The following is a 27422-nucleotide window of genomic DNA, read 5'->3' as shown; positions in this document are numbered from 1 at the left end:
GTCGGCGGGTGGGAGCGGTCCCGGCGGGCGCTAGTAATAATCAGGTATAAATCACGTCTGAAACGCTGCCGTGTCACATGCCGGGCCGCGCGACTAATGGCCGGGCGGGGCCCATCTTTCACTGGGTATTTTTATCTTTGCACCCTGACACTCTGGACTTTCTGGAAGCGTCCTCTCGTTTTGCGTCGTCAGCGCCGCGGCACGGCGCGAGCACGAGCTCCGCGCATCATGTATAAATAGCGGAGAGCCGGCAGCCATTTTCTTTGAGGCCCGGCGAGAAACGGGAGCGCCGTGACTGGCTTTGCGGCGTTTGCGTGGGTAGGCTGTGGGCTTTGAGCTCACAGCCCTTGCGAGAACGGCCGGCCTCACAAATAGAGGGGCGCGTCTGAAATTTCACTGTCCGTCACCTCCAAAAACACCTGGACGTGCTTCCTTTGTGCATCGTGTTCTGCCAAGTGTTCAAAGCTCGCCTGACATGCGGCACTCCAGGGGGCGGGTCGCCGCTGCGCCTTCCTGCTATTTCGGGCTCTGTCACAGCTTGTGCTCCTCATTTATTTGGCCACGACGTGTAAATCTTGACGGACCGGGTTCATAGACAGAAGTTGTTGGGGGGTTTTTTTGGTTTGTTTGTTTGAATCGCGATAGACATTGTAAAGATAAAATGCTCATACGCAGACTCCTGAATAATACATTGCAATCCATGATCCCCACAGTGCAATATTTTGCTTTTGTAATCCCGCTCACCTGAAGATTTACAGTGTGCAATAGCTCCGCAACCTGCAATACTTTCATCGGCAAATGCTCATGATATAGCTTTTTGCATTAGCTAGGCTATGGCTACTGCTGAACTCAGCGGAGGGGAAAAGAAAGTAGCTCTTGTGTACTTGCAACGCTCGCCCCCTTCATTCGCCGTTTACCTTTCACGATTTCAACTTGTTCTTTATGTCATCATTTATATACTTTGGATAAGCGCAAAGTAAGAATTACATACCGTTGTGTTTTTACTGTGCTTATGGTAAAGACATCTTGAATGGCGTGAAATGTAAAAATGGGTACTTCTACTTTGACCAGTCTTGGCCTAAGTATCTACTTTTGGCCACCGGCACAAACGTTACCCATCGCCGCGCTTCAAGCTCAGGACGCCGCGGTATCATCTTCGGTCGGCGGCTTCGGCGCAGGTCTCATGAATCTTCCCACCCTGGCCAACAGCTCGGGGCTGGCTGAAAAGGAATATTAACAGTTGCAGTCAGCAACACGTCGAGTGTTGACTTCAAATCTCCAATAAAAAGGCTTTCCAAATGTGTTCTCATCAACTGAAAGGATGTCAAGTCATTGAAAGTGACACTCGGCTATCACTGGAATTGTATCTGTTCGCTAAACCAACCTCGTGCAGGTGAATAAATCTTGGAAATTGTACCCCCAAACCTATGAAACGGTCTGGATTAGAACCATCAAAAACGACTTCAATTCGTGTGAGGTGTTGACTCAATTCCTGAAACTGAGTAAGAACTAGCAAGCGGTTAGCTAGCAACACGGGTGGCTTCAATAAAACTAAGCAACGTCAGTAAAATTGGCCGCGCATCGTGTATTGTGCGCAATGACATCGAAGAGAAAGCTAGACGGCTACCGCAATTCGAAGACGAGAAGTAGCGGGCTCCTTCCTTTGCCCCCTCCGCCTCCATCTTGAGCCCATCACTCACTTGGCCCCTCGGAGTCGGCGTCGCCAGTGCGCACGCGCGCGCGCCGCGGGGCTCCTCACTTGGTCAATCGCGAAGTTGGCTCCGAATGGCTCTCGAGCAGCCCCGGCGCCTCTCCCGCCGCCTCCTCCGACTTGGACTTGACTTGGACTGCGACTCCGCGCAAAGTTGTACCGCGTCGCGGCTGCCGTCGGCCCGCTTCTTTCCCAAAGGTCGACTTCGGCAGCTTGTTGCTGCGTTCAGAGTTTGTTCGGGGACTCCCGAGCTCCGATGCGGTTGACAGCCTGTCACGATGATGAGCTGCACCAGCAAGTAAACCGGACCCGAGAGCAGCCCACTTGGTCAACACAGCACAGGTAGAACACTTATTCATGTATCTAATCGTTTCATAACAGTGTGCCGGATGCAAGAAAAATGGGGATCATCGGTAATAATAATGAACAAACCTCTGCATTAAAATGGAACGTCATTTCACAAATATTCATTGAGTACTTATTATTAGTGGTAAAATATTTCATGTACATATTTATTGTGTACACAACTGTTACAGAATATTGAAAAAAATCAATATCTGTACAAGTGGTCATTTACACAACATGTTATAAAGCGTGTTTGTGGGGGGGGGGGGGGACTGTTTGACACTAAACATGCACTTGAATTGTTTTTAAAGTGTTCAACTTTTTTGACTTGAAATTAGTGCTGACTTTGTCATACTACTGTTAACTCAAAAAGCAGCTACTTAAATATCGAAACTTGATTTTTTTTTGGTTTAGAAAGACAAAAGATAAATGAAATATTAAAAAAATCTAAATGACCACATGTAAAGTTTATTGATTTATTGGGGGGGGGGGGGCGGGACGTTACCAGAAATTCCGGACTGGACATTTGAGGTGACACTCATCTGTCATAATTATCAAGCTGAATGTTCTGGTTAATTTTTCCATTTAAATGATTGTTTCAATTTTTTTTAATGATCATGTCGATATTGAAACCCTTTAATGAATAAACAACAATCACACCATTTGAGTATTTTTTTCAACTTTTTTTCTCATTTAAATATTTACATTATTTTAGGGGGGCATTTATTTCATAAAATTCACTCGGGTATTTGGACTTGATATTGGGGGTGACATCCATCTGTCTTACCCTGGTTTCGTGATGATTTGTTTTACTATTGCTGGTCATTTGCAAGGAACGATTGAATCAAATAATTGGTCCATTTCTTTTTTCAACGACACGTCATTCAAAGTATCTATTTTTGCCTTCCCACGCGGTCAAATGGATGTTGCGTATTCTGTGGTCCTAATATCACTCCGGATGGGCAAAACGATATATGTGGACGAGGAGGGACAAGCTCCCCCCGGACCATTCGGCATCCGTGTTCCACCTCTCTGGCCTGCCTTCGACGACATCGCCGTTTATGCGGGGGCTAGCGCTTGCTAATCCGCACGCCGCCAGATTAAATTTCACGTGCGTATGGAGCAGACATAAATTCAAGGGCTATAGATGCATAACCGGGATGACTTGTGCAGATGTCATTCCTCGGCTCTGGAAATAAAGGATTGTGGGACGCACTAATATGATTGATACTCACTGGAGTATTTGGAATAAATGACCTGTGTGTGTGTGTGTGTGTGTGAGAGATACAAGGGAGAGGTTTACTGTTGTAAACCCAAGACAGCATCAGGTATTCATGGTTTATTTTAAGCACGAATGAACACATTTGAGCCCCCCCCCCCACAAAGACGAAAGTACAACGGATCCGGAAGTGTTGCTCAGCGACGGAGGGCAATCCCGCGCTGTACGTTTTGTTCGTAAACCAGGGTCGTGGCGGCCGTTGGCTTCCCGCGGTTCGTCCTAACGAAGGCCTTTTCACTATTTTGTGGGGGTCGTTCTCACGACGTTGACGCTCTAAAGGTGCAAAGCACATGGGCAAATGCAAAACGAACGACGTGAAATGGGAACGTTACAGCGGCGGTGGAAACGGTGTCAACGGGGTACGTCGAAACAAGCTTCGACTGGAGTAACCGTGGGCTCGGGACTTGGTATCCGTCGGCAAATGCTCCAAATCGAATCAAATCAGGAGCAAACAAGATGATGGGGTCGAATGTAATTCGAGTTGTACTTGTGCCGTATCCGCTGCGATACGATATTTCAGTCCTTCCGCCTCCGTTTGATTTTTGGCACTTTTTTCCCCATTTGTCCATGCCTCCGTGTTAGGCCACCAACTGATTCTGGAGCGACCTCGTCTCCGTGTAATATCATGAAGAAATGTTTAAGATGAGTCGATCTGACTCTCAAGTTATGGGTGCAGTCCGATCCACGCTCGCCTTTCCACCGCAACCTCAGCCTGCGGTTTGTTCAACATATATGATCGCATTGTAGGCCGCCTTCGAGTCCTACGAACCCGACCCCGCTCCAAACTCCCCACTACCCCCCCCCCCTCCCCGCCCCTCACCTTAATCAGCATACCTTACAGTTGAGAAATACAATTCTCTCTTGAGGCACTGTGGAGGAAATGGCAGGCATCATTGATTGTGAGCGCAGTGTCAGGTGACCTCTCATCCCCGCCGGGCCAAATGGAGGCAGTGGGCAAAGCCTACGATTCGGTCCAACTTTGAAGAGAACGTTCATGTCAGAGGAATTTCACAGAAAGGTGAGGGCGTGTCCTGGCGGTATCGGCGGCGCGAGTGCGCAAATCAATTCCCCTGAGAGATGCGTTATTGTCTTGGGTTGCAGCCGAGGGCCGGCGATGGAAAATGAAAAGGACTTTGACTCTTATCCAGCAGGGAAATGTGGCTCCTGCCACATTTAGATACACTGCTCAAGTGAAATTAGTCACAGGGCTTTCAGAAGGTAGCTGACGGGCAACATAAATTGTAACTCCCCTTAGCAGTGAATGCAAATGCCATTTAAAAAAAAAAAAAAAAAAAAAGGATACAAATATTTATTAGAAAAATAGCACTCTAATATCGGACGTTATAACAATATAGGCCATCATTCTATACGGTGTTGAGAAATGGGATCGTTAGGTTTTTTTTAACTAGTCATTCTGTTGCTCCTTCTGGTGTCTGCGCATGCATACAAATATAGAAATAGATATGCCCTTGAGTATTGTTCTATTGCCTGTCTCTATTCTATGTTTTGCGCCACCGTTTGTGTTAAAATGTTCACTGCTGAAAGAGCTCGAACAGATCGACAACGATGTTATTGGTTAGCTTGTCGGGGGCATTTCCGATCGGGTGTTTGCGCCAAGCTCGTGGACTTCAAGTTATTTGGTTCGATCTTATCCGTCTCACCTTGTCACACAATCACGTCACAATGCCGTCGCCCGGTCAGCGTCCTTGTCCTGGAGTGTGTCTGTGGGCCAAGCACGCGGATCATTTACACGTCTCTCTTTTCATTGTTGATATTTACTTGTGCAATTATCTCTCCACTTGGCCCTCGGCCGAAGACGATACGGCCGGCCGGCCGCCTCCCGTCCGTCTCCCGTTGCTCACACATAAACGCACCGATGGAACCCCGGACTGACACATCAACACACGCGCGCGCGCACACACGCAGAACTAAGCATTCTCTGGATTACATTTTTGTGCCGAGTCTGAATCTGCCCTCATTTATAGCACATCAGGTTGTCATGATAATAATGATAGGACAATAATAATAAGTTCAAGTTGTTTGCCGCCCCCAGTGAAAGGTCACCGGAAAAAAAGGATTTTGTTATTTTTATTTTTTGCAGTTGGACGTTTGAAGGCCACAAGCTATGGAGGCCTCGCGGGACCAGAACGAGCAAATGGTAAGTGATGACGACTGTATGTTCACGCCCACGAGTGGGCGGCGGTGAGAATTTAGTACCATTTTGTACTAAAATGGATTCAATATCGCAAAGAAAAAAAAAAAAGACAAACGTATCTGTGTCAAGTCAAAGTACTTTTGCAACTCTTCAGAAATCAAATTGTACTCCAAGACACAAACTTTGGGTTTTCGGCGTCCCTCGGTTGAGCCGAGTGTGCGCAAATGAACAAAAGTGAACATAAGCGCTCCGCCGCCGCACCGCAATCTGTGCGTGACATCAGCATTTCCTTCCCATTTTGCTTATTGAAAGACTGGAGACGTATTGTTGTTGGGAAAATGATTTGGGCGGCCAACAAGGTGTGCTCACGTTTCAAAGTTGTTAGTCAGCTACCAGATCAGGTGTAATTTCATCTCCTCCGTCAAGCCTCGGACCCCCCCCCACCCCCACCCCCTCCCCCGCTAATGCCACCCTGCTGCTCCGACCCGCCAGCCCGGTCTGTAATAATAGCGCAAAGTGGGCCACGAGACATGAACTGTGTTGTTTTTCCTGCACTTTTGATGTTGCGCAGCGAGACGCCGGCGGTTCGAATGACGGGCCGACCCCGCTCAAATGTACAGTAGGCCGAGAGAGGAGTGCGGGGGGGGGGGGGGGGCAAAGGAAGAAACGGGACTTGTCTGGCATTGTGGCACGATGAAATATTCATGGGCCGATAGTCCTCAGTTACTCCACCTGCTTGAAATAGGCCGATGACATCACTTTCATCGGGAATTTGAGCTTCGCGTGGGTCACATTGATTCACTGTTGGAAATGAGATATCGGCGTCGGCACGCAGATTTGAAGCGTTTGAGCAAATGCGAGCTTCGAGGCTCCTTTTGGAATTGTTCCTCGCTTTGTGGCCATCGTCCATTTGATCAGGACGAGCTGGTCAGACTCTCGAGACAAGAGCAAAACCATCATCAAGAGCTCGGGTTGCATGTTGTTGCCGTGCGCCGAGTCATAAATCCACTCGAATTCTGCTCGATTCTTCAATTGACCGTTTCTCCGGAGATGTTTCGGTCTATGCGACAGGCGAGGAGGCTCATCGCGGGTCGCCTGAGGCGAGGGCGACAAAAGAAGGGGGGTGGGGCACGGGTTTAAAAAAATGCCTTCACCAAATGAACAATGTACACCGATCAGTTGACATATGGGCTTTCGGTAAACATGTTGTTGGAACGCTTCCGCGATGACAATTTAACAGCGAGCCGGCAAATGATGTTCTGCTTCTTGTTGCCTTCTTTCATGTTTAGCTCGCGGCGGCACTTTTGGAAATTCTCCCGAGCAGAAGACCGAGCGAGCAACAAACCGCACTTTTCCCATGCGGAATCTTTTAGCGTTCGTAGTGAAAGTAGCCAATGCGTTCATTGAAAAAGGCGTGTCTCGGGTGACCGAGAAAACACCGCTTTCGGGGAGTTGTCTGCTGATACCGGATACTCCCAAACCCCCCTCGCCTCGTCCTCCCCGCTAGCCTTTAAAGGCCCTTCACTTCCTCCCCCTCCATTTCGCGCGTCAGCTGGGTTGCGCTCCGAGGGGCGACCCGCCGTCCGGGGTCCCTCGGGGTGGCCGAGAAGGAAGCCTGGGTCCGAGCCAACGCCGCTTGCTAATGCTACTTTTAGCCTGTTTAACTGTCCCACTCCACCTGTTGTCACGTACTTGTTTAGCTGTGGCGAAACGGTGTTAACAATTCCCCCCCCCCCCCCCGCCCCCGCCCCCGCCACGGTGACGATAATGACGTCTTGGTGTCAACTCCGAGTTTGATTTAGCATTGACGCCAGCTAGAAATCATTGAGGAGAGGGTTTTTTTTGCGTGTACTTGATCGATGACCGAATTGTTGATTGATCATGTCTTCGAAGCGGTTTAAATCAAATGCGGCGTGGCCGTTGTTGCCGATTCAGTCTCGAATACTTTGAGAACGCGCGACTTGAATTGATTTCGTATCGGGGTCAGAATGCGCAGTCGTCGATCCCGAACCGATGCCGACGCGGTCGTCAAGCGGCGATCACACTAAATGCTCGTCTGAAAAAAGGATTCCGATAACCGAGCGCGCGTCTTCGTGCGCCGCCACAGTGTATGGCGACGGCCGCTGGCTAAACTACGTACGGTACTTTGTTGCTCGCACCGGGAGAAAAAAAGTCATTAAGGTGGAGGCGGTTGGGAAAAGGTTGTTTGAGTTGCGGCCGTTTTCCCGTGGCGTTCTGGGAGAGGCGCGCCGTGTGGCAGCTGTCCCGGTTAACGCGAGCGAGCGACTGCGCGGACCAAGTTAGAAGAGGCCGAGGGGGTCGGGTTGCACCCCTCTTTCGCCCTCACAGCCTCATACAGTCCCACTCGCATCAACATACACGGAGGCCGACCCCGCTCGCCACAATTCGTCAGCGTCATCGCCTTTTTATTTTTTGGAATATAGTTTTCTTAATCTGCCCAACGACAAGGAGCGCAGGCGCTCGATCGGAGAGCGCAGCGTCACGGCGAAATCCCGCCGGCCCTGGGGGTGGGGGTCGGGGTCGGGGTTTCCGTTGTCCACCTCGTGGACCGTCGCGTATCATTGTCGTCGAACGTCGCGGCATGGGAATGACATCATTCTTTGAGAATGATTAGTTTGCGCTCGAAAGAAATCAGATCACTCAAGTTAGTGGGCGGAGTCAAATTGTTCGCTGCGCTCTCTCGGGGGGTGGCACAGAAATGGAAAGTGAACAAAACCTGCTGCTCTTCTTTGGTGTTTCCGGACACTTCAATGGATGAAATCCACGATTGCGTCATCATTCAAATCCATTCGCTCATGGCCAAGCGGGCAGCGTCAACAATCCATGAACACCCGAGAGAAACATTTGCTTTGCCTTTGCCGCTTTCTCCATGCCTCCCTGCCGGGCTCAAAAGTGGACCCTCCCGGTGCTTATTTTTTTTTCTTTTTGATGGGGGCGGGGCCGCTAGTGACCCCCTCCCTCCCCCCCAAAAAAAGGTGCAACATGACAATTAGCTTGGCGCTGGTAGGGCGTCGCGGAGGCGCGAGGTCAGCGTCGACCGTCCGAGCAGAAAGTCTGCGAATGACGCGCCAAACGGACTGGAGAATCCATCGAGAGGAAAGCGCTGTGGGCTTTCTTTCGAGAGAAAACGCACCAGACAGGAAACCGCATGATATTTGCACTCCGGCGTCTGCTCAGTGCGTCAAGGTGTTTGGCTCTCTGTTTTACGCGTACGCTCGCTCGCGAGGTCATCCGAGTGGAGACCGTCTCCGAGGTTGCCATCTTTATTGATCGCTCCAAAACTTTTCAAGACTCGGCCGACGTGCTACCGGATTGTCGTTCGAGTTTCCGGCCTCACCTTCCGTTCGAGCTGGCCATCCGAGACTCAGAAAAAAAGAGCACATTGTCTTGTTATGGCGACAAATGGCGCGTGGCTTACGGAGGAACTAGACCGGCGCCGCCCGCGGCGAGAACTTCCTCTGCCGCTCGGCTGCCGGGGGATCGCATTTCTGTCCGCGCGGCGGCGTAGAACCGCGGTGGTATTTGGAGCCCGCGCCGAGGCCACTTTGCCTTTGACCTGACTTTTTATGTGGGGGAAATGTAGGCCACTTTTTCTTCTTGCTGTTGTATCATCAGCAACTCATGCCGATGATTCAAGAGCCGCTCACCTGTTTCAAAATTCTTGATGCGTGTTTAAAAAGACTTGCTGACACGCTCACAGCCATTGACAGCCAGAGAGAAGGGCTCGCTTGGTTTTTCACGATTAAAATTTTGTCCGGGCCGTCAACAACACTCCAATAACTCCTTGGGGGGGCAAATGATGGAAGAGCGAGTCTCTGCGCTACGAGCGCGGCGGCGGCGGCGGCGCGCTCATGAATAAATGAAGCTAATGTCATCAGGGCCCGAGCTCCTTTTTCAGACGCCTTTTAATTAAATGATGAGTGGCCTCCCAGCTGCCTGTTAAATAATGCTGCTTGTGACATCACGACATAAGGTAGATATCCTTGAAAAAAGGCTCGGGTGCAACAGGCGGGAGATGGATCGCGCCTGTCGCACACGCACACCCGCCATCTGCTCTCAGCGAAGATTCCACATGAAAGCTAACAGCCAGCTGCTCCATCGTAGCGTGCCGTTAAAAAACACTTTGTGTCGTCGAACTAATCAAATCGGTCAAAATGGGGTCGGGGAGTAAGGGGGGGGGGGGCGGTACGAGGAAGTGCGAAAGGGGAGAGAGAAGGAAGGAAGGACGGACGGAAGCAGAGTCCGAGAACGGGGCAACGGGTAGAGCGGACGGCCAGCTATGAGAGAACAACGCCGGCCGTCCTCTGTGACGCTCTCTCTCTCGCAAGCATCGCGCGCACACACACCCGCTGGCAGGCCGGCCCGTGTATCGGATTGCCGCCTTGACAATAGCGGCATCCCGTTCGGCCGCGGGCACGTCGTGAAACGCGCGCGCGTTTCACGACGTGCCTCGGAGGAAGAAGACGTCACGACCCGACAAAGAGTTGGCGCCACGGCGCACGTGAGGCGCCGTCAAAATCTGCCTACGGGCATTTAAAATGGCAACGTAGCCTTGGTCCGACATCGTCTTCGACAAAGCCGACCGCCAAATCTAAGTCGGCCCGTTTGTATGAACGCATTCGTTTGGGCAAATCGGCAAAGCAAACGAGCCGAGAGTTGGGTCTTTGCCGCTCGTCCAACCGAGGTGCCGCTAATGATTTGGGGCCGTGAACGACGAGAGTGCGCGTACCTGATCGTCCTGGCTTTTCTTGTTCAGTTTTCCGTGTCGGCGCGAGTGCTAATTAGCCGTCCCGCGACGACTGAATCGCCATCGTGCCTCCTCGTTAAGAGTGGACGGCATTTTCCAGGTGGTGACGTGGGACCGTCCCCTTACACGCCAGGCCAAACGGAGGGAAAACAACGGAGTCATCCATCGTCAGGTCCTGTGAAATGAAGACAATCTGTTCAATCTGCAAACGTTTCTCCCACCGTCCGACTTTGCTGCCACGTGCCTAGCGGTCCGTGGACCCGTGTCGGCTTCTCCCCCGCGTGCGCGCGCTCTTTTTAATCACTCTCATCAGATTAGCCTGGCAGGGGCAGTGGAGGCCAAACGCTTCACAATTCACGGCGCACATCCGTCAGTTACTTTTCATTTGCGTGCATTGAGTTGACCCCCACTCCCTCCACTCGCCTGTGGTCAGTTTGCTCGCTCGGTGAAGGAGCGGCACCTCGACTTTTATCTGTTCCGTGACCGTCACGTCTGCGCGTGGGCGGTGGAGGACCGAAAAGCGGGCAGGCGGGAGAAGCAGGGTGGACCGAACCCAACGGATGACCAAAAGCGCCAAGTCCCGACAACTCGCGGCCTACGACGGCGGCTCCATTTGGGAGTTGTCCGTTTGCCCGCATCCGAGCGCCCGCACGGCAGGGCGGGGCATTCAGCCTTCGCCGGGATTGGAGTTTTCACGCAGCGTCTATTCCCATCCCTTTCAACCATCTCCAAGAAAGCTACAATAATATTGAGAATAATAACCGCGCATGGACCCGATTAGAATGTGCCCGGCCGGGCGAGCGTCGACCTTAAGTCACGTCGCCACGTCTGGCGACGGCTCGGGTCGACGACGGTTTTCGCTGCATGGTCGTCTCGTCGGGGCAATTTGCCAACAAAAGCTCGGATTCCTCCGGGGTACAAACTCTTCCCGAGGTGGCACGTTCGAAAGCGGGCCCGGGCCGACGAAAAACAGAGGTGGGGGGGGGGGGGGGGATGTTTTGTGCCGAGGGTATTCATATAAAGCTCCTCCCTTTTTCGCTCTCTTGTATAGAGTCCGAGTGCACCTGAAGAAAGAGAAAAAAAAGGAGTGGGTGGGGGGAGGGGGGGTCCAGTCATTTATGGAGACAAAGATGAGGGATAGTTTTACAGTCCCCCCCCCGGGCTGGGGCACAACTGCTGGGGGGGCGGGGGGCAGTGGAGGCACAATGTATTTTACATGAAAGGAAGGGGGATAGGGTTACGGCAGTGAGAAGCACTCACGCAAATGGGGAGAGAGAGAACGAGTGTTTTGAGCAAGGGAGTCTGTGTGTGTGTGGGGGGGGGCAAGAGATGTGGGTGCCACAGACAAAATGAAGGGGGACAGCTTGTGGGATAGCCAGAAATGTGCCGAGAGCAACCTCGGGTTCTCCATCCTCGAGTTTTCAGATCATTGTTTTGTTTTGGTCCCCCCCCCATCAAAAGGTTTGCTTCCCCCCCAAATTGTGACTTGGCTCTTCCCTTCCCGGAATCATTTCCTCACGACTCGGTCTGCCTTTGCACGAGCTCCATCCCGAGCGTTTCGTCAATCGTGTGACTGCACAAGACGTACTCCGTCCACACTGCGAGCTTGAACATGGCCGGCGCGCATCCCTGTCGCCCGTGCCCCCAAAATAAAAAAGGCACGGCTTCAAAAGAAAAGGGCCGCGTTTTATTTTGAAACCCGGCCGTTTGAGGGCATTTGTTTCATATCCTTGCCATAAGCCCCGAATGATTTTCCTTCTTTGCTCTTTGCGGGCGCCTGCAACGGATGAATTGCATTGAAACGATTTCCTCTGGCAAATATTGCTTTTGTTTTGGTTCCATTTGCTTGGGCTCAGACTTTCCGCCAGGCGACACTCCCCAAGTCAAGAAAGCAAGAAATCAAAGGCCGCGTGTCACGTCACCGAGCGGAAGTCAATCCGGCTAGATTTAGTAGCGGCGATAAATGGCGAAGAAGCGCGTTTCGGTCTGCCGGGAGACAAACGGCCACGGTCGCGCTCGGGCGCCCGCGTCCACGTCGTGGTGGAGGCGCCGCCGGCAGACGCTTGGAATGCTCAAACGTCAACAAAAGTCGTTTAGTGGTGCGATATACGAGCCGTTTTGTTGTCCCTCCTGTGATCCGCCCACGCCGCGCCACCGTTTTGTTTTGAGTTTTCCTCGGGCCGCGTTGGGAGGACACCTCCCCGCTTTGCCTTCTCCGCTTGCTGTGAAAATATTTCAGCAGGGGAGGCCAGCCCGGCCCGCCGGCCCACGGGGGGCTCCCGCCCGGCTAAGAATAAAGCGCCGGAGCCGTCCGGCGCTTTCTCTCCCGACACGTGGTCGTCCTCCTCGCGCACACGTGACGAGCGGGCCAGAGTGCGTGCGCATCGACGCCCGGATTGGGCTTTACGTCACGCTTCCCAGGCGGCTCCATTTAACGCCGACTGCTGCGTGGGGTGTTCAGGTGCTCATAAAAGAGTCTGTGCGTATGCGCGCGTGCGTCGCATGGCGAGAATTTTATTGTCTGACCCGCACTTGTGGCTGCACAGCGAGGTATTGCCATGGCACGGGTGGGATTCGCGCCATGTGCGTTTCAACTTCAAGTGAGTCGAGAGCTTTGTTGCCGAGCACGTTGTGCAGTTGGAGGATCGCTGCAAACGTACGCACCGACTGAGAACTCTCGCACGGTGAACCGCAGAGGTATTCAAAAAGCAGTTTGACCCCCCCGCCCGCGCCATTACGGACCCCAGCGATGCACTTGAGCCACCCTTCCTTCTTCCGACCGTATAACCACTCGAACGATTGCGTTCTGCGGCACGCTGGCAACCTGACGCGCAGTTGGAAAAGGCATCTTCACGTCGTTCGAGGGACCCCTCTTTCAACTTGACAATCTCATTTGCCAAAGCCGCGGCCTTCTCCGCGCTATGTCACGTTCACTTTCCGGGAGCAATGTTGTCCAGCGGACGGACTCCAAATGGGAATTGAGTGACAGGTGAGAGAGCTCGTGTGAGGGCGAGCGAGCGAGGGAGGGAGGAAGCGGAGGAAGAGGAGGAGGGGATAGCAAGGGTGAGTGAAACGCTCCCCACTTTGGAGGAAGGCAGCAGCAGCTGCGCATGGATGGACCGCCTCGGTAGGACGCGCAGTCAAGACTGTTAACTATTAACAGCGCCGATTTGCTTTTTAGCGCGGGCTTCCAAACTTTGGAGGACCTTTTTTTTTTCCAGACCAAACGATGAAAGGCGGGAACGAACGTCCGTTTGTAGCACGTAACGAGACGCAGAACAACGTGGCACCTGCGGGAGCCTTTATGCGCTTTTAATTGGACCCGCTCAGCGTGTGCGTGAGAGAGAGCGAGAGAGCGCAGACCGGTGGATGACACCGCTGCGTTATGTGCACAAGTGCCCAACTGCCGTGACCTGACTGCACTCTTGAGGTAGGACGCTCCTTGTGGGTCTTTGCCCTTTTTTGGGGGGGGGGGGGGGGGGGGTTGTTGTCACTGGTTTATGTGGCAATATGTGAAATGGTTTGGATTTTTTTTTTGGGTGCAGCATTTCTCATTTTGGATCAAAAGTTGAAAAGAAAAATAAGTTGGATTTTTAGGAGTCCATGACAAGGATTGTTCATCCGTTTCCTTCTGGCTAAGAGGTTTCGATGGTTCCTAATATTTTGAGCCAAATAGGACATATTGGAAGTGGCTCTCGGTAAGATGCGGTTGACGGTCATCGCGTGGAATTCATATCTGGCGCGAAACGGAGGCAGACTATGCGCGTTGGATCTCGTTGCATCGTGCGGGTCCATCGGGTGTCCGCTGTCAGAAAGACGCGATTTGACAATGACAGGCTTGATGCCGAGCGACGTTGTCCGGATGAATAACACAAAACAAAACGGAGGGCATTTCAAGGTGGCGTGAAGGCAACTTGCGCTTATTTTTCCCTTCATCATCGAAAAGTGGTGGGGAGAATGATGGGGGGGGGGGGGGGGTGAATAAGAACAACGTGACATCTAATTTCGCCTCATTCCTTCCCAATTGCGCTTTAAACGCTTGAACATGTCACGCAACGCAAAAGCGAGTCCCGGAAATATCGGTGGAGCGCAAAGTACCTGGACTTCTTGGTTTTCGGGGGGATTGTCGCTCCGTCCGCACGGCGTCGGGCAAGCTGCGATCACGGGCGTCGGCTTCAAAGGTCGTCCCGTCCCGCCTCCCCCGCACAAAAGTGGCTCAGGCGACACGCGCGGCTCCCTTCGGGCGTGCCGGTGGTCTCTGCAAGACGAAGGAAAGGAGGACACTTTGGATCCCTTTTCTTTGGTCGACGACCACGGCGGCATGCGCATTTGCATCCTTTTCGCGAGCGCGCATCCCTTTCTTCATTGCGCTTGTGCTTGGTCGCTTTTGCCGCCGTGACAGTTGAATCGCGTCCTTTGAATTCAATGGCGTCGCGACGGTTCTCTGTATGCGGCCGTCCATTTTGAAAGGTCCCAAAGAGAGAGTGAACGAGGCCGGTAGTTCCGATTGGGGGATTTGGGCTGCCCCATTTTGCCGGACGGGCGTGAGAAGGCCTCTCGGTACGGATGCCGCGCTCCAAGGCATGAAAGCCACGGGGAACGAGTCCCCTTTTGCAAAGGCGGACGCTGGCCTGTTCCGTCAAGAGGATGCGAGCCAAGAGCGAGCGGCCGAGGGCGGTCTGTTCCCTCTGGCGCGCTCTCGCCCGGCCCGTGACTGACAGCCTTGTTCAATTTCAGCAAAGCGTGAAAGGCGACGTGAAAGTGCGCGTGGAAAGCGATCCGCGCAAGGGCCCCCGGCGCCCCTTCGGCCCGTCTTAAGCAGCTAGAAGTGCCGCTTCTCGGCGCGGAGCCTCTAATCGGAACCATGCCGACAGCCAAATGACAACGGCGTTGACCCCCCCGCGCGCCGGGCGAGTCCCCGGCGGGAAAAGGACATTGAAAGGAGGATGCCATTTCTGCAGCCCAACAAGTTGAAATGCCGAGGCTTCTGTCATGGCGGCGGCGCGGTCAAGCCGCTCGGCAAGCGTCTCGGGAACCCGCGTCTCCACGTGTGTGTCCGGCGCACCTCGGCAGCGTGTTGACACAGCGATTAGAGGGCAGCTGCTACACATTGCCTGTGGCCCCTCCCTCCATTTACTGTCCTAATTAGTTCCTGTTCCAAATAAGAGGGAGGAATTTTAATGGGGACCCGCTGTGGCGCGTGTGCCCTTTTATGGCTTTTTCCCATTCATAAAGCATTCAAGCGCCGGCGCGCAGCGACTGACGTCAGCAAATGTCACACGGCGGCCGTTCAAGTGTGGGCCGCCTAAGAGAGGTGGAAGACGGGCCCCCCCCCCCCTCTCTCTGTGACCTAACCCGACCCCGCGCCGACCATTGCACCCTTTAACAAGGGGCTCGAAGCGGGCACGGGGCAAGGTCAAGTGAAAGTTCAAGTCCAAACTCGGAGGCCACTTCTCAGCATATTTACGTAAAGCGACAGACGGGGCCGTCACTCACTAGGCCCCGCCCCCGAAAGGCACAGATTCAACACCAATACTGCCAAGCGGAGTCCGAAGCGGATTCGAAAGTCGTGTCAGACGCGTACGGAAGGAAGGCGAAGCGCGTTTCAGCAAGGGAAGAGCGCAGGAATAAAAGGCAGCCCAAAGAGAAGGATGGAAGTCAACAAAACGTGGTCAATGTCATGTGACGAATCCCTGAATGTTTTCTGCTCTGCGTCATTTGCAGGTCGAGAAATCAAACCGTGACTCTCATGTGCCAGAGCCTTCCGACAGCAGGTGAGTCAACGTTCGGGCAAGCGATCGCGGCGCCTCCAAATCCGAGGTTCAGCCGTCGCGTCCCCGCGCCGGTCGCTCAAAGCCTTTCCGTTCATTTCTGATTGGACACGCAAAGGCCGTCAATCCGCTCCAGACAACTTCAAAATAAACGTTTTCTAAAAATCTCGAAATAGCACTATCAGGACAAAACAAGGACGCTCTTTCAGCGGACATTGTGCTGCAACATAGTGACAGATATACGGCGACACTCGTCGTCTTTCAGCAAGCCTCACTCCTAGCTGTTGTGCGCAGCGGATAAAGAATATGCGCATTTACGTTCAAATATCTGCTCCTTAAAGGACTGTCACACGTCTCTTTTGGACATGAAGCGAGCAGGAGGCCAAGTTTCGTCTTGGGTGTGGCCCGCAACAACCTTTTTTTTTTGGTCACGATCTGCCAAGCTAGCGCTCGCAATGACCTCGCTTGGGTTTCTTGCAGCAGGACTGTTGGAGCGCCAGGTTAAGCATCAACTCCACATTTTTGGATCGAAGGAAATGAACCTCCGCTCGGCCCCTCACCATAAAGACCTTAGTGTGCGCTGTGGCAAGGGTGGGATGCGAGCACATTCTTTTCACACTAATCCTTGCGGTCCGTTTTCCACATCCGCACGCGTAAATATCGAGTCATGACACGCACTCTTAATGCGAAGAGCAGAGAAGAAGAGTTTATGAAACACCAACGGCTAAAGTCACCCAAAAGAAGGCTTTTCCCTCGCTTGAAAGGCACGGGGGAGGGGGGAGGGAGGAGCGGGGGCACTTTTTCACCCATCGGAAAGAGGCGGGCCAGACCACCGATTAGCTCTGACATGTACCGTTTTGATGAAGAAAAAAAAAAAAAAAAGAGCATTTGAATTGAGCGAGTGAAAGCCAAGTTGGAATGTTTCACTTTGTCAAGCCGAGCCAAGTCTGGTCCGGCGCGAGCGAAATGCTTCAAGCCGTCAGTCTGACTTGCTGCTTTGACGGGCAGCGGTCGGACCCGCCTTCCTGAACCACGACGCACATGCGGGTTTCTTTGAATTCTCCCCCCCCCCCCTCCCCCACATCTTTACCATCTCTTCTGGCTTTGAAGTGCCGTGCCCCCCACCCCAAAAAAAAAAAATAAAAAGTGTGACCGGCCCGCCTGCGGGCGCCGTGACTCCCAGACTCACCACGCACGCTTGAGTCAAGGCTCCACCGCGGCAAGACGTGCGGTTGCGGGTTTTACGGAATCCTCAGCTGGCGTTTCATGTTTGTTCTCCCGCTTCTTTGGATGTGTCTGGATATCCCGCGGGAGGCGAACAAACACGAGTAGGGGACGGAAGCCCGTAAGGTTGGGCGCTGCGGGTCTTAACCTTTCTCCGCTTGGAACAGGTCTATGGAAATGCAGGAGCTAGCCAGTCCTCATCATCGCGACTCGAGCGGCTCCAAGCTGGACAAGAGCGACCTCGGCAGCCCGTCGGCGGTCACCGCCAATGGAACGGGAGGTGAGCGGCCGCGTCGTTTCCCTTTTTACGAGCGTCTCCCGCTTCTCCGCTGAGGACCAAAGCACGCGATTGAAATGATCCAACTTTGCAGAGTCATCGGTCGGAGAGCATTTCGCTCTCAATCTTTTTTTTTTTTTTGCCGTTCCCTCGACGCGCCAACAACGCCGGCGCAAGCTGACAAGTGTAAATACGCACCGAGGCACTTTTGCCGCGAAGCGCCTGGCAGCGGGCACGCAGGAGACGCTCCAAAATCCCACTGGAAACTATTTCCCCGGCAAGAACACAAAAGCGTTCACGTCCGCGGACTCCTTCCCACCGGCATATTCTCCTGTCGTGGGCCCTCTAACTCAGCCCCCCCCTTCTCCGCGACGACCTTTGCATCCTCCTGCGACACATTTTCATCATTTGGCGATGAGCTCACCGCGAGCGGGGCTGAAGCAGAAACCGAGGCGGGACGGCGCAGCGGCGGCCAAAACAAACCACGCGGCTCGCATTCCCCTCGCCGTTTCTGGGGTCCGGAGCATCTCCCCCGCGATCGGGGGGGGCGGCTCGCTTCATACGCTTCCTTAAAGGCCACGGCCGTGTCCTCACAGCCTCCCCCCCGCCTTGCGTTTCGTAGGTGAAAACATGAGCGTTCTAAACACGGCCGATTGGCTGCTGGGCTGCGGCAGCCCGCCCCCGGCGCCGACCTCCAAGGACTACGGTACGCAGGTGCATGCGTGTGAGCTGACAGCAGCCCCCCACCCCTCTGCACTTGTGAGGCTACTCTTGCCTGTTTATTTTTTGCCCAATGGGCTTGGGTTTGCTTTGGAACTTGTTTTTCGGGGCCGTCTGCGTTTTGCAATGAAACGCGCTTCTCGTGAATTTTGGACCGTGGTGAGGAAACCGCAACCCGCCACGTCATCCCAAAATCAATGCGGACCACAGAACAATGAATAACCAGGTTTTTAATTGCTGCACCCCCCCACCCCCCACCACCAAAAAAAGTATATGTATAGCGCCAACAGATGGCAAAAAGGTTTCCCCACCACTGATCTAATACAGTCGTTGGAATTTTGCTTGATCAGCCTTCGTGGTACCTTGACTTACACGCCCCAACTGGCGAGCCATCACTTTTGCTTGTTTGCCCCCCCCCCCCCTCCTCAAACGATCAAAGCCCAAACACAAAATGAGAAGACTGGCAAGGAGGCACGCGCATGCAAAGTGACTCCAGCTCTTGCCGTCCGCCGCACTTGGCCACGCCCCTTCAAGGCAAATACTGTACTACAGTGCTGAATAGTTTTAGGGTGAGTCAAGATATCACAATACTGTGCTTTTTTTGGGGGGGGGGGGGGTGTGGTCAACTAGATCGAATGACATTTTAAGCACACACTTGGGAGCAGAAGGGACAAAAAAAACAAACAAACCCAACAACAACATTTCCACCGGGTGGTCCGGTTCAATTCACCACAGTCGGAGCTCAGCACTCCCAAAAATGGCGACCTGCCCAGAACGACTGACAATCGTAATGGCAGCGCTTTGTGGAAACGCGGCTCGACGTGTAAATGTTGGCGCGCGTTTGTCCCTTTGCTTGTGTTGCTGTGTGCTCGCCTCGTCGGAGTCTTCATTTCCAAACTTGACTTGAATTTCCAAGTGAAAACAGAGCCCATGAACAACAGTGACGCGGTGACCACCACGGGCGACGCGGCGCTGGACTCGTACGCCGCCTCAGGTAGCACGCACAAATGCGCGCGCGCACACACTTTTTGCAAGGCCGCGAGGAACTTACCGCCAAGCGGAGGTGTGGTCGGTCCGAGCCGTGCGGCGGCCTCGCCGAAAGCTTTCGACCCCGGATCGCGTCGTCTCGGCCTTGGATGACGTCTGTGCCGGCGCTGCGAAGGAGAGGGGGCAGTTTTAGCATTGTGGGGGGGGGTGGCACGCAATGGGAGCGCAAGGTCTGAATGGCAAAGCCCTTTGAGTTGGAGGCCGGCAGGGCAGAGCGATTGTTTTTCTGTTCGAGAGCATTGAGCGAAGCGACGAGCGCTGTGTCGGGAAAGGGATTCCTTTGGATTGGAGTCTCGGTCTTCATGTCCCGTAAAATGAACCCGCCGTGGATTTGAAGTATTTGGGAAATAATCCGTGTGTGACAAACAAGTTGACTTTGCGCAATTTTGGCCTCGGCGGTAGTAAGTCGGGCGTAAGTTTGGCCTTTTCGTCTTTCCGGCGTCGGTTTTCACGCCGTAGCGTCCCCGCGCACACCTGGAGAGCATGTCAGCTGTATTCGTACTTTTGGTTTGAACGGCGGCTTTTCTGCGCAGTAATGATGATGATATTGTTTGCAGTCATTACCAGCAGTGGATACAGTCCTCGCTCGGCGCACCAGTACTCTCCTTCCCTCTACCCTTCCAAGTAAGTGGCCCTTTTACCGTCCTTTGTCCAGAGCCGCTCGATTTTATCCCCCCCCCCGTCACCCAGCGGTTCCGCTTGATTCATTTCATTTTTACGATTTTTTGTTTTTTTTTCCCTTTTTGCTGCGACACTAAACGCCTCCTTTTTGTCATCGTTTCGGTTGTTGTGAGCAAAAGTCAGTTCCCGTGATGTCGCTTGCAAACGTTGTGTGGGTTGATTTCCCGCTTCAGGCCGTACCCTCACATCCTGTCCACGCCGCCCGCCTCGTCCGTGCCGGCGTACGCGGGCCAGCCGCAGTTGGGCGGCATGCAGCAGACCGCCGTCTACGCGTACTCGCAAACGGGCCAGGCCTACGGACTGTCCGGCTACGGTAGCACGACGCGCGCTCCCGTTTGTCCGTCGGGGTACGCGACAGAGCGACGTGGCGTCTTTGATTCGTCGATTGCTATTTAGAGCTGGGCGTGATGCTGCCAGGCATCAAGACGGAGAGCGGCCTGGCCCAGAGTCAGTCTCCGCTCCAGACGAGCCTCAGCTACAGCCCCGCCGGCTTCACCACGCCTCAGCCCGGACAGACGGCCTACTCGCCCTACCAGATGCCAGGTCACTCCCTTTGGGGGGGGGGACAAGGCCTTGCCCTGTTCTTTTCCCACTTACCGTCTTTGTGGGTTCTCCTTCCAGGTTCGAGTTTCACGCCGTCCTCAGGCCTCTACACCAGCAGCAACTCTGTGTCCAGTCCCGCCAACTACACCGCAACTCAGCAGGTAGCGGATTCGGCCGTTTCGCGTCGAGCCGTAGAAAAGCCGAATCAAAAGCAAAGCGACGGCCGCCTTCTTTCTGCTTTCAACATAATCTTAAAAGATGAACTTTCCCACGCAACTTTCCTCAGCGCCGCAGCAGATGTTACCCAGTCATCAGAGCGGCTAAGGCTTTGTGTTTCCTCAAAGGCACATTTGCAATAGCAGTTAAGAAAAAAGGGGGGGGGGGGGGGGGAAAGTATTTTTACAGACGCGGAAATCAAATAATGCAACGAACGACTTGACAACGGAGACGCACAGACTTGGTCAGGACTATTTGGCTGCGTCTGCGGGACGGATTGTCTGCAAAAGGCCTTCGACCGGCCGGGGCTTTGAACGCGTGACGCGCTCTTGTTTTTCGAAAGCCTTGCGGATTTAGCGGGAGCGCTCGTAAAAAGCGACTTCTCCGCGGGGTCACCAAAGACCAGCAAAAGCGACCTTTGGGGAACGTCGAAGAAGCGCACGCACACGGTACCACTTCTTGTTCTCTCCGCAGGAATATTCCCCATACGCGGGCTTTGGCCAAAACCAGTACGGCCAGTACTATTCGGCCTCCACCTACGGGCCGTACGTGACCCCCGGCGGCGTGGACGGCAGCGGCACCGCCGTGGGCGCCTACCAGCTGCAGGAGCCCGCGCCGGCCATGACGGGCCAAGCGGCAGAACTTCACCCGGGTGGGCGGCCCCGCTTTTCCCTTCCTTTTGCGTTCAGACGATCGCGGGCGCGCTCACCGGATGACGTCGCCCGAGTGCGTTTCGTGAACGCGGGGCAAAGAAAACCCAGCCGAAGCGCCATTCTAGCCGGAGTCCGCCGGGAGAGGCTCCGGGGCGCCGCCGACCCTCATGAGCGCGAGCGATTGGGATATCTCGTTCCGTATATGGGATATTTTCACAAATTGATACGATTGGTCTGTCCTCACCTCAAGATGGAACGTCAAAATACGTTGTAGACGGCGACAAGTTCGATACATTTAGGCGAGCGTGTTTTGGCACCAAAGTAAGCGTCGGCTGCCGAAGGAAGTTTGCGTCCAGATTCGTTTGCGCTGCTTGGTCAAGTCCGTTTTTTTTTTTTTGGAAAAGACTTTGCGCAAGATGATGTTTTGTTCAGTATCCAAGACTTTTTGGCGCTCCCACCAAGCGCTTCCGCATTGGTCCATCTCGCACACGCGCAAAGCTGCTTTTTTTTTTTTTTCTCCCCCTCCTCGCTGTGGTTTATCTTGGCTGAGCTTATCGTTGCACACTAACTGGTTCTCTTCGCGGGCCTTCCCCCCTGCTCCAATTGAGACATAACAATATGAGAGGCCAAGCTCGGTCGGGTACGAGTTCCCGCAAGCGTGCTGGGAAGCGTGCGCGCGTACTGCAGATTGGGACGGCAGCTTGGCGAGGAGAGGGGGGAAATAAAAAACAAAACAAAACGGGAAACGCTTCATGATATCTGACTTGTTGGTACGCGACCTCAGGGGACTTTGACACGGTGCAGAGGCCCTCCACGCCCATCAAAGAGCTGGACGAGCGAGCGTGCCGGAGCGGCGGCTCCAAGTCGCGGGGCAGGAGCCGCAAGAACAACCCCTCGCCTCTGCCCGATAGCGACCTGGAGGTAAGGTGAAGGGCGCTTACCTCCTCCTCCTCCTCGGGGGCCGCCGCGTGCCGATGGACGCCGTCCTTCATTGTTGTGCGATCTCGGCTTGGTTTTCGCAGAGGGTTTTTGTGTGGGATCTGGACGAGACCATCATTGTCTTCCATTCTCTGCTCACGGGCTCCTACGCGCAGAAATACGGCAAGGTAAGACACCGAGCATCTTGCCGACGTTTCCGGGTCGGTCGCGTGACGTCATCACTTTCTGATAAAGTCGACTTATCGTCTCTCGGCTGGCAGCGAGCCAACAATCTGCACGAATGGGGCCGAATGTACGCCTTTAAATAAGAGCACGGGCGCCCCCGCTCGCATGAGATACCGCGGCAGCTGTGTCTGTTCACACCTCTCCCAAAATAGTGTTTATGCCGTTGGCATAGCAACCGCGTGACCCGTATAGCCTCTCTCACGCGGGCCGCCGGGATGCATTGGCTCTGGATAAACTTCCCCTTTTTTAGGAGGACAAATGGGAGGGCACGTCTCCGTCTCTTCACCAAAGGACGTTCTGACCCGAACGGTTTGAGCCACCGCTCTTCTCGGGCAATCTCGTTTGGGATGCTGGCCAAATTTCAAAAGACATTCGCTCAAGACTGCGGTCATTTTGCGAAGGGAAGGACGCTTATATTTGTCGATCGCCGTATGCGTGAGATGGAGATGAAAGGGAAGGTGATGATGATGATGCAGTTTGAGTGGATGATGAACGCCGCGGGGGAAAAAAAGAAAACGCCGTGAGTCAGCGTCGCTCATTTCATCGTTGTATAATTTTGTTGTCAACAGCTCTTTGTCCGTCTTTCGGTTGTGGTTGTTTTCTAGTTTGAGGTGTCGCACAGACTCCAAGGGGACAAAGACATGCTGGAAAGCTTCACGGCGCGTTGTCTTTCATTATTAGGTCACTTTCTCCCAGCCTCGTCTCTTGCCCACTTTCGCTCTTGCCCGCTTGGCCCGCTTCTATTCTGGTGCACCGACAGTGTGCCCCCCCCCACCCACAAGCCCGCCCTGTCGCGCGTGATGATTTTTGCAGCTGAGCGGCACGCACGCGTTGCAAGCCAGAGGGAATGTTGATGGGCCAGAACAAGTGCGAGCTGTCCGTCATCGACCGCCGAGACGAGAGCGCGTTTTGTTGTGAACCGAATCGTCCAAACGATGCTATTTTGCCCTCGCTCAGGACCCCCCCATGGCAGTCACGCTGGGCCTGAGGATGGAGGAGATGATCTTCAACTTGGCCGACTCGCACTTGTTCTTTAACGACTTGGAGGTGAGGCGCCGAGGTGCACTTTCAAAGCGTTTGCGGCGGTTCCGGTTCACGCCAAGTGAGGCAGACGGCGACAAAGCCACGAGAGGCCACTAGCGGCACAACTATCGGTCCCGCACAGAATCATTTCACCTGGCACCTTGTTTTTTTTCCGAATCTTGAAATTTTTCAACTCGCATACTTTAACACGAGGAGGAGGCAATGTTGGGTAAAAGTACAAACTTGTGACCGCAATTTAGTCACAAACATCATTCAAGAATTAAGTTTAGATTTTAAAAAAAATTGGGGGGGGGGGGTTATTGCTTTTTTGTAATTGTTCATCTTCATACTATCATGTCATTGTGTGTGTGTGGATGTAGGAATGCGATCAGGTACATATTGATGATGTCTCATCTGATGACAACGGGCAGGACTTAAGGTGAGAATAACTCCCATCGGGATCAATAATATTCCTGATCATTTCTTCAATGAAATGAAGACATTTGCACATTTTAGGCCTTTGAAATTCATGTACATTAGTTGGTTAAATGTAAAAAATAAAATAAAAAGTGTCAGCTTAATTTCCAACAATCTTTTGCCAAAATGAAAGCCGTCCTCCTCCTCGACAGCACTTACAGTTTTGCAACGGATGGCTTCCACGCAGCCGCCACCAGCGCCAACCTGTGCCTGGCTACGGGCGTCCGCGGCGGCGTCGACTGGATGAGGAAGCTGGCCTTCCGCTACCGACGCGTCAAAGAGTTGTACAGCACCTACAAAAACAACGTGGGGGGTAAGATACACGTGGCCCATCGAAAAGACGCAGACACGAGCCTCGGGTCGGCCGCGCGCTTGAGTCGCCGAGGTCGTAATGCGTCGGCGTCGCGTCGCAGGTCTGCTGGGTCCCGCAAAGAGGGACGCTTGGCTGCAGCTGCGCGCCGAGGTGGAGGCCCTGACAGACTCGTGGCTCACTCATGCCCTCAAGTCGCTTTCCATCGTCAGCTCCAGGTGCCGGCTACCGCCTCTTAAGCGCCGGGGGAATCATTGGCGAGCGTTACCGTTACTCAGTGGTGCCGCCGCCCCGTCCCGCAGGAGTAACTGCGTCAACGTGCTGGTGACCACGACGCAGCTCATACCGGCGCTGGCTAAAATTCTGCTGTACAGTCTCGGCTCCGTGTTCCCCATCGAGAACATCTACAGCGCGACAAAAATAGGTAAGACGCGTGAACGCGCAAGGGATCAACGAGAAGCCGCTACGGGAACAACTTCACAACTTACGACGCTGAGGACAACGCTGAAAAGTTGCTCACGCTTTTAGACTTTACTCGAGCCGTCCAGAAAGATTTTTAAAAAAATAACGATTCAAAGAATAATCAGAACGACAATAACACCCAGGTAGTAAAAAGCGTCAAAGTTGCCGATTCGCTTCGGTTCCTTCGTTCCCCTGAGCGGGAACAGAATGCACACGGATTGACTGTGACGGGTCACGCCACCATAAGGAGCGACCTTCAAGCTCACCTGCGTATGGATGGCACTCGTACCCTTCCATCTGCAGTCTTCCTTTCCGCTTCCATCCGAGACATCGCGCGCACACTGAGGACAAAGCAAATAAAGAGCAACTTAGTATGGCCAAGTATTGAGGGCAGCGGCGTGGCTTGGCCCTGCCTCCGCTCGAAGACAGTTAGCACCTCGTACCGTTCTAGGAAGGTCACGGGCATTTTGTGTTTTGAATGTTTCAAATGGAATTATGAGCCAGACGAGAAGGCAACGTTGTGAAAGCTATTCTGTGTCTCCAGGCAAAGAGAGCTGTTTTGAGCGTATTGTGTCCCGCTTTGGCACTAACATTACATATGTTGTGATTGGCGATGGCAAGGATGAGGAGCATGCGGCCAGTCAGGTAAATGACTTTTCCACTACTTTTGTGTTCACCCGACCCTTTCTTCCTCCTTGTTTCTTCTGCAGGAAAAGAGAGTTGCTTTGAGCGCATAATGCAAAGGTTTGGCAGGAAAGTAGTGTATGTTGTAGTGGGGGACGGTGCGGAAGAGGAGCAGGCGGCCAAAAAGGTAATTGGACCTGGCCGGCCGTGGGCCCGCCCACTCGGCGCCGTGTGAGCTCTCTGATTGGCTGACGCCTGCCCGTCTTTGCTCGCGGGGGTTTTCAACTGCCGGACCTTGCTGTGGGTGCTTTCTTCCGAGTCTGTACGATTACGCTCGAAAGATGAGCGAGACGCCCCCCCCCCCCCCCAGCACTCGACTCGTTAACGAGGCGTACGAACGGAAAAGCGGTTAACCAGAGTGGAAATAACGTCAACGTTTGAATTCAATTTTCAGTCCGGGCCAAAAGGGCCACCCTCCGGAAAGCCGCTCGCGTATTTTTTCGACATCATCCACTGGCAACGGTTCTTCCCACTGCCTGGGTAACGCACGATTAGCTCGAAAAGTAAACCCTGCGAGCAGCACCAAAATGTCCGCCGGCTGCGTTGTCATCGATGTTCGTAGATTAATTAAGGCAGCGGTGGAAAAACCTGACGAGTAAGACACGTGTGCTGAGCGGACAATGCGCGAGCATGTAGCACATAACCTTGACGGTCCATGTCCGAGTAGACTCGTTGTTCTCACGAGTTAGACGACGACGTTTTAGTCACGAGGGAAGACTGCACATTATCAGTTTTGCCTCATCGTAAAATTGTCGTTGTATGCCGAAGAGTGTTGCATTCTCACCAAGCGGCGTCGTGGAGCCTCGAACCCCAAAAGATGGTCAGGAAACAACTTCGACAGCTGCGGATGCGGCGCGCTGAAGCACAACTGCTCAAGCAGGTGGCTTTTGCAAAGCAGTAGCGCCATCTAGTGGTACATAAAATGGAGACACAAACACCACGAAAACGCGCGCAATTGCTTTTTCACATTGCTCCGATTGTAGTTTGCGTCGAGAGAATCTGCGCGTTTCTTATTCAACAGAATACTTGAAGGATTTTTTTTTTCCATTGTGGGAGTTGCGAGAATTATCGATGACAATCCCGGAATACAGTATAGGGGAAAGATGGTCTCCAAAAAGATTTGGTTTGAGAAGTCGGATCTATTTTGGTTCAGACAAGCATTGCAGATAATACATTTCAATATTTTGAGCCCAGTCTCAAATTGCAAATGATTTAAAACCTGGGATCAGCAATTAGATGTGGCTTTCATTTTCATTCCTGTCTCAATTATTTTTCTGCGTGGGTCAAGATTTTATGTCCAAGTTCACTTCAAACAAATGTATTTGCGCCTCCGCTTCATGTTTCCCGAAACGGGTTCATGATAGCCAAATTCAAGATGTGGCCCGCGCTCCACTTCACTTCAACCACTTGACAAGGAAGCAAATTCATGCATGCATTTGGTTGGCCGTGTGTGCGTCTCCTTCCCGCGAGGATTTAACTGTGCCTCAACAAAATGTCACCCACAGCACAACATGCCCTTCTGGAGGATATCGAGCCACTCTGACCTGCTGGCGTTACATCAAGCACTGGAGTTAGAGTACCTCTAAATGTTCACGAAGGACTCATCACAACGGACATACTCTGACCTTTTTTTTAGGGGGGGGGGGGGGGACTATTTAAGAAGGAACTTTACACTGCAATTTTTGTTTTCGAACGCCTGGATTTACAAACTGAATGGTCTTAAAAGCAGCGATGGAAGAGTGAAAGGTGGTCCGAGGATCCACATAAAAAAAAAAAAGATTGTTGTGACTCAAGGCTCGTCTGTCAGCACGTAGCCACGCCAGCTGATTTTTAAAAAAAAAAAGCATTTTCTTTGTGGTCCGTCCGATGCAGACGCCTGTGTAAATTATTTGCAATAAACATGAAGGGCCGA

At 53.1% G+C, this 27422-nt stretch overlaps 1 protein-coding gene and 1 long non-coding RNA gene across 4 annotated transcripts; one reads left to right on the top strand and one right to left on the bottom strand.

Annotated features, from left to right (window-relative positions):
• Positions 1-1866: 1866 nt before the first annotated feature.
• Positions 1867-25371, bottom strand: LOC147187350 (uncharacterized). Its single transcript, XR_015097621.1, has 8 exons — positions 25093-25371; positions 24214-24347; positions 22332-22474; positions 19302-20663; positions 14357-14516; positions 10241-10433; positions 4170-5057; positions 1867-1997 (listed from the first exon to the last, which is right to left on the bottom strand). It is a non-coding gene; the product is annotated as an uncharacterized LOC147187350 (long non-coding RNA).
• Positions 1909-27422, top strand: eya4 (EYA transcriptional coactivator and phosphatase 4). Of its 3 annotated transcripts, XM_086100041.1 has the most exons (20): positions 1909-2053; positions 5437-5493; positions 15983-16032; positions 17421-17533; positions 18153-18236; positions 19167-19244; positions 19855-19921; positions 20152-20291; positions 20375-20521; positions 20600-20682; positions 21212-21389; positions 22175-22311; positions 22413-22496; positions 23512-23601; positions 23958-24016; positions 24207-24367; positions 24468-24582; positions 24667-24788; positions 25537-25637; positions 27016-27422. In XM_086100041.1, exons 2-20 carry the CDS (start codon positions 5461-5463, stop codon positions 27094-27096), a joined length of 1923 nt encoding a protein of 640 aa, XP_085956167.1. In that variant the 5' UTR covers positions 1909-2053; positions 5437-5460; the 3' UTR covers positions 27097-27422. The 3 variants fall into 3 exon arrangements, with proteins under 3 accessions (XP_085956167.1, XP_085956165.1, XP_085956164.1); XM_086100039.1 differs by lacking the exons at positions 1909-2053; positions 5437-5493; positions 15983-16032; ... (1 more) ...; positions 18153-18236; positions 25537-25637 and adding an exon at positions 25371-25471 and having other exon boundaries at positions 19040-19244; XM_086100038.1 differs by lacking the exons at positions 1909-2053; positions 5437-5493; positions 15983-16032; ... (1 more) ...; positions 18153-18236; positions 27016-27422 and having other exon boundaries at positions 19040-19244; positions 25371-25555.

The sequence above is a fragment of the Hippocampus guttulatus genome, chromosome 20 (genome assembly GCF_054856545.1).
Source record: "Hippocampus guttulatus isolate MCC_2025c chromosome 20, RoL_Hgut_1.0, whole genome shotgun sequence".
Taxonomy (NCBI): domain Eukaryota; kingdom Metazoa; phylum Chordata; class Actinopteri; order Syngnathiformes; family Syngnathidae; genus Hippocampus; species Hippocampus guttulatus.
This window is presented reverse-complemented; position numbering and strand designations above follow the sequence as displayed.